The 10,919-nt window shown below is 30.1% G+C and overlaps 1 protein-coding gene across 1 annotated transcript; it reads right to left on the minus strand.

Annotated features, from left to right (window-relative positions):
* Window positions 1-256: 256 nt before the first annotated feature.
* LOC114757585 (peroxisomal membrane protein 11-4) lies at window positions 257-7,960 on the minus strand. The gene is made up of 2 exons (XM_028946665.1): window positions 7,949-7,960; window positions 257-1,186 (listed from the first exon to the last, which is right to left on the minus strand). The coding sequence occupies exon 2, from the start codon at window positions 1,168-1,170 to the stop codon at window positions 460-462; it is 711 nt and encodes a 236-aa protein (XP_028802498.1). The 5' UTR covers window positions 1,171-1,186; window positions 7,949-7,960; the 3' UTR covers window positions 257-459.
* Between the last annotated feature and the right edge of the window lie 2,959 nt (window positions 7,961-10,919).

Here is a 10,919-nt window from a genome sequence, read left to right on the forward strand (position 1 = left end):
AAATTTAAGGAATCCATACATAACATAACGTTTATGAAATTTAGGCAAATTAATCATATTCCTAGAAAATGCACCATCATGGAATAATTGAATAAAGTGGCTTCTAGAATTGGGCATTATTGCAACATATGGGCGTCCAAGACGCAATGAAATATACAAAATTTCAGCAAACTATAAATCTTGGATAATGCAAATCATTTCTCACATGCATCTAATCTACTAGCTAGTTATAGTCCAAAAGGAGTATGATGAATTCTTGGATAAAAATAAAGAGTATTATTAGTAATAACAAATTAAAGCCCAGTTAATCAAAACTTGGTAGCATCTATCCAACAGTACTCTGGCTATAAGATGAAGATATATAAACATTAACAATATGGCATTCCTTTTCTGAAAAGTAGAAATTAAATATCGAAGATTATTTAATTAATTATTGTTCTTTGGTTGGGGATATACGAACTATGAGGGCCAATTTCTATACCAACCAGCCCAAGCAGAAACCAAGCCACTAATCCCCAGAGTCACAGCATGATTGCAAAATGGGTTTGGTTCAATCTCAGCCAAAGCTATGATCAAATCCGCAATATTTGCAGCCACTGCCATTAGCCTCATCACCCTATCAACCCTAATCTTCTTAACCTCATCCTTATCCCTCTTCTCTTGTTCTTCATCTTCATCTTCTTCTTTGGAGATTTCTCTTCTGCTTCTTCTGATCTTCCTCTCTTTCTTAATCCCTTCCTTTATCAGCAAAAAATCAGCTATGAGGAAGAACATATATCCCACTGCTTCTCCAAATGCTGATATGAAGCTTGCCTTCTTGGCCAAGTCTGCGTTTATCGTACCAATTCTTGCCAACCAGGTAACGTGGTCGAAGAAGAAGTAAATCATCTCGCCGGCATTTGCCGGGATGGCTAGCAGCCGGAGAGTCAGGTTCGAACCCGGGTTTCGCCGGAGAAGGTTGAAGCCGGTGAGAAACCTACCCGTCCTGAAGGCCTTCCGGCTGAGCCCGGAGGAAACTTCCCAATTCTTGAACCTCTTCGCCATCTCCGGGTTGGTCTCTTCAATGCGCCAGTTCGAAAGCTTGGAGACATACTGAAATGTCTTCACCAGCTTGTCTATGCCATCTCTCTTCGCTAGAAACACCACAAGCTTGTCCACTGTGTCATTCATTCTTTCTTTGTTTCTGCTGCAGGGGGGGGGGGGGGAGAGAGTATTTGGGAAGATGATGATGATGTGTTTGTTTAGAGTTGTGGAGGAGGAGATGATTATAGAAGGAGAAAAAACTGAAGCAGAATCACAGACTTTGTGGATTTTGGATAAGAGAAACTGAGAGAAATATGTGGTCACGACCCTTTTAGTTTAAATTTACTTCATATATGACCCTTCGTTTTTCTGTGTCGCTAAAATTTTTGTACGCATTACACATTACTCATCCAAAAATAATAATTCGTACACATTTCAGACACCTGGCGATTATGCGTTGTTCTTTTTTGTCTTTGCTTGTAGTTGGAAAAATTACCTTGCAAATAAATCCAAATGAGTAAGTCTGGTAATTGTTCATATATATGATACAAAAAGTAATAAATATATATATCTATTTATGTGTGTGTGTCTGTGTGTTAAAAAAGCTTTTTATATCGGTTCTATAATTAGTGCAGATAAGATAACACTTTCTACACTAATTATTAAATTAATATAGAAAAATGTACTAATGAGTATAGAAAAGGTTAATAAAAGAATCTCTTCAATTTTTTTTGGGCGAACGAAATCTCTTCAATTTTTACGCCAATATATAGGTTGCAAGTGAGTCGGTATAAAAAGTCATGTTTTTAAACCTGATCAATATTATACAAGTTAAATAGTAAAATGGTCTACCAAGGAAATAAAGTAACCATGAAATGTTTTTATGATATAAATAAATATTTATTTAATTCATATATTTCAAATGTGGTAATTCAATTGTGATATTTCTTTACTGCGTTTGAAGCTAGGTAAATTATTATTAGTATAAATTTATATATTATTTCCTTTACTTTTATGGGTCTTTTTATCCTTTTTCATAACATATAGAAGCATTTTCATCTGCGTCAGGAATTAAAAAAATAAAAAATGACAGAAAAATACTTATTTAATTTCAAAATGACAAATAGGTATTATGAAGGTAATCAAAATTATGACAAGAGTAGCCAATATGCCCTATTTATCTTTTTAAAATTTAAAAAGTATTTTTTCTGTCATTTTATCTTAAAAAAACATTTTCATTGTCAGATACAAAAAAATATTTTTTTATTTGTTTCTAATTTATATGCTACTTTCTGTCAAATGAGTAGTATTCTCTCCATTAGCTTTTTTTTCCCATCATAACCATTAGATCAAAATTCCAATGGCTTCCTTACAAACAAACAAAAAAATCTAAAGGGTTAGATTTAACATTTTATAAAAACAAATATTATTATAATTTTAGATAAAAGTAGATAAACAAATTTAAACTCTTAAAATTTGATTTGAATAGTTCACAATTGCAGTAAAAACATTAGGAAAAAAGTTGCTTTTATAATAATAGCCTATATAGTTGTGAACTGTTCAAATTAAATTTCAGAAATTTAAATCTATTTATATATTTTTATCTAAAATTATAACAATATTTGTGTTTATAAAATGCTAAATCGGAACCATTGAAATTTTGATTCCATAGCTATAAACGGAAAGGAAATTAAGGTCAAGTAGGGGAAGAAGTGGGTAAGCGCAATCAAGACGATTAGTCCTTTGCTGTCAAACCCATTTTCAAAAACTAGAAATAGATCTTTAGTCTTTTCCCTTAAAACTAGAAATTTCTCCCCCCAGGAATGTACAGATTAGCAAATTTGATTATATTTAAAATTTAATAAATTGCGTTATCTAAGATAGTTGAAAATCTACTTCTAACTAGAGTTGGTAATATGGGTTGGACCCGTCAACCTGTAAAAAATGATGGGTTAGGGTTAGCTTTGGCCAACCCACTAGTAAATGAGCCTTTTTAACCCACACCGCTATTTTTTAAAATTTTTTAATTATATTATTATATATTATATCCTATTTAAAAAATTTTAAAATACTTTTATAATTTATTTGGAGCTTTCAATCAAATATTTCAAGAAAAAAAATTATTTTTTTGATATTGTATAAAAAAAGATTAAAAAGTAAAAAAAATTTCAAAAAAAATAAATAAGTGTTAGCTGGTTGGCAGGCCAACCCACCAACCGGCATTGGGGGTTATGGTTGGATAAAAGCCAACTTACCTTCAAACGAGCTTTTTCAACCCGACCCAAGGTACTAAAAACCAAACCAGTGACTAAACCGATCGAGGCAATGATTCAAGGATTAGTGGGTCAGACCGGAGCCAAACCAGTAATAATTAATATATTATAATTTAATTAAAACACATAAAAATATTTATATTTTAATTTTGAAAACAAATTATTCAGTCTTTAAATAAAAAGAACTTTCTTTTCCATTATTTTTTTTAATTTCTTCTCCTACCTGTCACCCGTACATTCCTCTTGCTTTTTGACTTTTCTCTTTGTTATTCTCCCTCTTTCACGTGATCACTTGCCTCTCTCCTCTCCTCAAGCATCACGAGTCTCAGTAGCTAGGATAGTCTTTTCATTTATGCTTCCTACGCTTTAGCATTCAGAGCGCATGTTTCGAAGGCAACCTTCTTTTGCATTTTGTTCTCTCTTTCTTCATCGGCATCCATGGCTTTTGCACACAGATTTGATAAGCTCTTTGTAAAGCATGATGGCAACGGTCTAATGAGTTGCAGGGAGATCTTGCCACTAAGAAGAACGACGGTGAGGAAACGGTCACAGCGGCAACGAAGTTCAACTTTCATAGCAAAATCCGACGACGGTCTGATCTGTCTTTTTTTTTTTTAAGTTTCTGAGCATGGGAAGCTTTGAAAAAAAAAAACCCTGGCTAACCCATCCAGACTAGTGGGTTACCTGGGTTAATCCCAGTTTACTTCAAGTTAAACCGAGTCATGCCGGTTCTTTGTGATCTCGGTTTTGTTAACCAACCAGACCGTACAAGTGACCGGTTCACCGATTTCCAGTTTGAACCGACCAATTCGGTCCGGTTTTCCATACCATGGCCTGACCCGCCATAGGCTCAACCCCCCACAAGTCAACTCACAACCTGCGGGTTGGCCCATATTACCAACCCTACTTTTAACAGGAATATATTTTTTGATTCATTTTAATGGAATTTGAGTTAGAGATGCAAAATCTATAGAAAATAGATGAAAATTTGGAATTATTTCTTTATTTCTCCATTTAAACATTTAATTGACATACTATTTAATTATGATACTCTTCATTTAATTTAATATATTCAAATTCAAATTAAGATATTATTCAAATTGAAAATTAATTATTAATTTTTTCATTTGAGCATCTATTTGAAATTGCATTTATTTATAATGTTTTCCATTTAATTCAATATATTTAAATCTCAATCAAGGTATTATTTAAATCTTATTAATTGAATATATTCAGATATCATAATCTCATACCTGACCTACTTTTAAATCAATTAGGTATTACAAATTTTCAAGAATATAGTTGATAATTGATGATCTATTGATAGTTGATGGGAAGTGGATCCCCTCCTAAGCGTTAATTGCAAGGATATCAGCCGTTGAGTGCATGTTGGTGCTCTCATTCATTCACTTTTTGTTTTAATTTTATTTTTTTCTCCACATTAACTCTCACAAGATGTTGATTGAGGTGGTAATTAGTAGTTTCATTTTGTAATGAAGAGATCACAAGTTTGAATACTGAAAAGCACACTTGTTTAAAGAAGCAAAATCCTTTACGTTGTAAGCCTCAAAAGTGAAAACCCTTGATGAATTTTTTTTTCAAAAAAAAAAGTCTCATATAATATTGGATTATAGGGGTGTTTGTTTGTGTTCTATCCTGGCATCCTATTCCAGTCCTAGTCATTTTGGGATGAGACAGTCTCATTTCAAAAATTTTTGAAATGAGATAAAAGTGGATAGAGACAAAAATATTTTGGGACAGGACGGGATAGGACATGAGACAAGGGCATCTCATCCCAATCCTGTCCAAACATATTTTTTGAATTTTATAAATTTATTTTACTTATTATTAATATAATAATTTTATAATGTATATGATTATAATTTCTACAATTTATAAATTTTTATGCATGGGTTATATGATGTTTTTAGGGGATATTTTGAATTTAATATATTTTCTATTTTCCAAAAAAAAACATTTTTCTTTATCAAGTTTCGATTCCTATTAATTTTTTTAGCTAATTTTTATCTATTCTATATGTATAATTTTTATAATTAATTTTTATGCTTCAAATATATTTAGTTTTAAAATAAAAAATTTAAAAAAAATAAAAAGGGATGTCAGGATGGCATGGCATTGTGATGGCACGACTTTCTGTCATGTCCCAATTATCAGTATAAGATTATCTAGGTCTCATTTCACCCTACACTTAAAAAGCGCTTATAGAGGTATTTACAAGTAGCTTACTAACAAAGTTCTCACATCGGTAGCAATATTTAAATTCACAATTTTATGAGTTATGAACTGACTCATTACTAAGTAGACTAACTCTTATTCATAAGAGAACACTTTTCTGTATATTGGAAATAGTGTTGAGCAAGCAGTTTGTAACCTATAAATTTTTCGTCTGTTTGAGCCCATCTAAAAAGAACCCAAAATGAGCGGGCTATCATATTAAATAGAGTTGATAAAGTGGACTAGCAGTGCGAATATCAGCCAACCCGAGACAATGGAGGCTAAAGTAGCCCACGTTGCCAGCTTGTTTATATTTTTTAAAAAATATATTTTAAATTATTTTCACACACTAGTAAATGAGCTATGCATGTGTCCCTATCTTTGTAATATATAGCCATGTATTTGGAAACTGAAAGGTGTGGGCCAGTTCTTGGTCAAAAAAAAAAAAAGGTGTGGGCCAGTTAAAAAATAATAATAATAAAGTTCCAAACGTATGTCCAATATGCCTCTATTTGATTTTTTATACAATATTTATTATTTTTTAGATAAACAAAACTCTTATTATTAATATGGGTTGGGCTTTACAATCTAAAATATTAAAATTGGACTGGGAGTATTAGAACTGAGTAGTAAATTATAATAAGATAATTTAAAAATTGACTTATATGTATTTATATAAATATAGTGGGCTCGCCGATGGCAAAACGGGCTTGAAGCAGTGTGGCTGAAGCCCTTGGCACCCCACACCTTGGCCGATAGGCATTATGACAAGTTAGGCTTGTATATTACCGGCTCGATTATTCAACAGGAAGGGGCTTTTTTTTGCATTTTAATATTTTTCATTCTTAAATTTCATTCTTATTTTCCTTTCACCCGTTACTTTGCCTATGATGATGGCCATGATGATGATGATATTACTTAGTATTATTACTATATATGTTACTCTCTCCATTCCTTATTATAAGAGACATTTGATGCTTATAGCATGTTCCCATATATAAGAGACACTTAAAAGTTGTCTCTAGTTTTTTATATTGATTTCCTATTTTACCCCTATTTATTTTGTCTCCAACTCATATTCTCTATCCCTCCCACTTCTCTTTCTTTTAATAATTTAATTGTTCTCTCTCATACTCTCTCTCCTTATTAATAGAGGCATTGTTGGAAAAAACATTACACTTTTTACACATTAATTGTCCTCAACTAATTTTAACTATTTTTTTTATCAACGTAATTTGATTATTTGTCTCTTATAATAAGGAACGGAGGGAGTATAATACAATTATAAAATATAATTATACATACAAGTATAACTATATTTATATATATTTTGCCAACAACTATAATTTATATATATTAAGTATTAATTAAATTTCATTTGTCATTATACTTTATTAAGCATTTTACAAAATTTTTTAAAAAATTAAGATAAAATAAGGATAAAATAGTCCACATAAAAATTTCTCTTCTTCCCTCCTTTTTTAAACCAAACAAGATAACATTAAAATTCCTTCCATCTCCTCTATTTTCCTCTTCTCTGTTCTATTAAAATCCTTCCCTTCCTTTTCCTTTCATTGAACCAAACACACCCTTAGCTTTTCTGTCTTTCATACGTCTTTCTTCTACTTTCTCTCACTCCTAAATTTCTCTGAAATTCATTAAAGGTCGCACGTGCTTTAATTTCTTGCAGAGATCCTTTTTGTTCTTGTGCGTAAGATTAGAGCCCTATTCTTGCAAGTATGCACTTGAGCATGACTTTGTGCCTGTTTGCCCAAACATGGCTTAAAATGCAAATAAACCCGATTTAATCAGGAGGTATTGTTTGGAAGGGCGTATCTTGTATTGGGCTTAGAGAAATTTAGGGTCCGTTTGGATCAATGATTGAAAAAAGAGTTTCTTAGAAAAGTAGCTTTTGCAAAAGTGAAATTGGCTAAAAGTTAAATTGAATAAGTTAAATTGTGTTTAGATTGGAGTTCAGAAAAGTTAGTTTGTAAAAGTGAAATTGATAAAAAGTTATTTGGATTATAGTTGAGTAAAAGTAAGTTTGGTTGTAAAATGACCAAAATAGATATGAGTTTTAATAAATAATAAAACATGATTAAAAATAAATAAATTCACATAATACAATGAAATTAAAATAATTCAATATGAAGAAGTTAAATTTAATAAGTGAATTAAATTTTAAAATTTTAGAGAAATTGTAAAAAATATTTTAAATATAAAGTGAAACATGGACCAAAAAAATGAATTGAGATAATATAATAAATTTAAATTAATTTAATATGAAGAAGTGAAATTGATTGAGTAAATACATTTGAAAACATCACATAAATGAAAAAAATATTGTAAAATGGAGAGGACTCAGTGACTACTCTGGATAAAAAGAAAACAAGTGAAGTCATAAGAAATAATAATGCCAGAAGGGAGAGAAAGAGGTAACAAAAGTTTTCTGATACACTCAGAATAATAAATAAGCTCTTCATGGTTGAAAATAAGCTCCCTTCTCTGGCTTATTTTAAACGCACGATTGGGCAGCTTAAATTTCTATAAACCCAATATAGGATATGTCCTTCCAAACAACCCCTCCTAATTGAATCGGGTTTATCTGCATTTTAAGCCACGTTTGGGCCAGCAAACACTGACCCAAATAGGCACTTAAGCTGCCCAATCGTGCATTTAAAATAAGCCAGAGGAAGGAACTTATTTTCAACCTTGAAGAGCTTATTTACTGTTCTGGGTGTGTCAGAAAACTTTTCTTCCCTCTTTCTCTCCCTTCTAGCATTATTATTCCCCATGACTTCACTTGTTTTCTTTTTATCTAGAGTAGTCACCGAGTCCTCTCCCTTTAGCAATATTTTTTTCATTTATGTTGTGTTTTCAAATTTATTTACTCAATCAATTTCGCTTATTCATATTAAGTTAATTTAAATTTATTTTATTATCTCAATTTTTTTTTCATGTTTCACTTTATATTTAAATTTTTTTTATGATTTCTCTAAAGTTTTAAAATTTAATTCACTTATTAAATTTGACTTCTTCATATTAAATTATTTTAATTTCATTTTATCATGTGAAATCATTTTTTTAATCATGTTTTATTATTTATTAAAACTCATACCTATTTTAGTCATTTTATAACTAAACTTACTTTTACTCATCTATAATCCAAAAACTATTTATTAATTTCACTTTTACAAACTAGCTTTTCTGAACTCCAATTTAAACATAATTCAGTTTATCCAATTTAGTTTTTAGCCAACTTTATTTTTTCACAAACTGTTTTTCTGATAAATTATTTTCCTAATCGCTGATCAAACGACCCTTTGCAATACCAGATATTGGCGTTTTGGACGCTTGACATGCACTAGTCGCGTTTCTCAAGTTCAACAAGAAGTTCGTTAGCATGCAAATATTCTAATATTTCCAGAAAGATTCATTATTGGCAGGAAATTTTCTAGTGAAAATCTGACGATGAAGCGGAGACACAAAATTGTCAGTATTGTCTCGTCCAATCCAAATGTACCCTTTAATAAAATCTGACCAGATTAGCCCGGATTCGTTGTTCAGGCTGGACTGGTTTTCAATCAAGTGGCCTAAGCACTTGGACTAGTCCAGCTCAGGGGGATGTTAATTTTTTTTATTTTGTAAATTTTTTTGGCTGAATTTTTATTTTGTAAATTGGATGTTGATTTTTATTGTTATTAAATGTTTCTAGAGATTTCTATAAATTTTTAATTAAATTTAATATTTTGTTATGAATTTTATACCTCAATTTAGAATTAAGCCAAACTAAATCACATTCTGTCTTTTTTAGCCTAATTAGAGATGAGAATACTGGCAGGCCCTGTTATAAGGTTAAAATTTTAAAAATACCCCAATTTGCTAGACTCAGTTCTTAAACTGATGGGCTCAGAGCTAGCCTATGGGCTTTCGGTCTGTTTAAGAAAAAATATTATTTTTTATTTTTCTCACATTTTTATCAAAAAATAAAAATAAACCAATGAAATTATTAATAAAAAAACATATATATAAATAAAATTAAGTCACAAATACAAAATATTATCACATCTAGATATTCTACAACATCTAAGAACATCTAAAACATCTATTAACAAGACAACAACATCTAAAAGTTTAATCAATAGTGCAAATATGTAATAGGCAAATACTATCATTAATTTTTTAAAATTTCCTTATCATTATAATCAATTGCTCTTCTTTTATAGCAACAATATCAATTTTTTTTTATATAGGAATGTTACTTTTAAATTTTACAGTCTAACTACTCCCTTTGTCCCATATTACAAGCAATAACTATCATTTCCCTTTTGTCCCTAAATATAAGTAATATTTGCAAGTTGTCTTAAATTTTTATAGTGAATTCTTTATTTTGCCCTCATTAATTACTTATTTTAATACACAATATATTTACTATCTCATTTTTTTAAACAAACATCTCTCCATCACACATTCTCTCTCTTCCATAATTCTCTTTATTATAATAGTTTTCTTATCCCCTCTCTCATACTCTCTCCCCCTCATAAATAAGGGCATTTTAGTAAAAGAACTTCTAATTTTTACATATTTATTGTCTTTAATTAATTTTAACTAATATTTTGATCTACATGATGAGCTCTAATTAGAGGTGGGAATCAGGGCCGGCTCTTTAGGGCCGGCTCTTCAGGGCTAGAGGGCTTAAAAGGGCCGGCCCTCTAGGGCTAAAATTTCAAAAATATCCCAATTTGTTAGGCTCATACCTTAAGCTACAGGGCTCAGGACCGGCCCGCTGGCTTTTGGCCCGTTTAAGAAAAAAATGCTATTTTTTTTATATTTTTCATATTTTTTTATTAAAAAATAAAAATAAAAATAAACTAATGAAATTATTAATAAAAAACGTAAATATGAATAAAATTAACTCACAAATACAAAATATCATCATATATAAATACCCTTCAACATCAAAGAATATCTAAAACATTCATTAACAAAATAACAACATCCAAAAGTTTTATCTATAATGTAATTGTGCAAGAAATAAAACACTATAATTAATCTTTTGAAACTTCATCATCATTATAATCAATTACTCTTCTTCATAAGTATGCTTTTGTTTCGTAACAAAAATATTAAGTTTTTCTTCTTCGTAGGAATTTTACTTTTAAATTTTGTAATCTAATTATTATTTTACTTTAATATGAGAAACATTGTTGTTGAAACTCATGAATTTCTAATTCAAATTATAGAATCACAAGTTATATAAGTATAAAAATACTCTCTTATCAAATATATATCTAGTTTAAAAATATCAACGTATATAATATAAATCAAATTATTATCAAAGTTCAAATTAACCCATTTTTTTAAAATTAACATTTTAAGCCCTCGGCC

This window comes from Neltuma alba, unplaced genomic scaffold (genome assembly GCF_004799145.2).
Source record: "Neltuma alba isolate B1F8T4 unplaced genomic scaffold, ASM479914v2 tig00010610_pilon, whole genome shotgun sequence".
NCBI classification, from domain to species: domain Eukaryota; kingdom Viridiplantae; phylum Streptophyta; class Magnoliopsida; order Fabales; family Fabaceae; genus Neltuma; species Neltuma alba.

Excerpts from the sequence above, each read along its gene's own strand:
- LOC114757585 (XM_028946665.1), bottom strand. The coding sequence starts at position 1,170 with ATGAATGACACAGTGGACAAGCTTGTGGTGTTTCTAGCGAAGAGAGAT.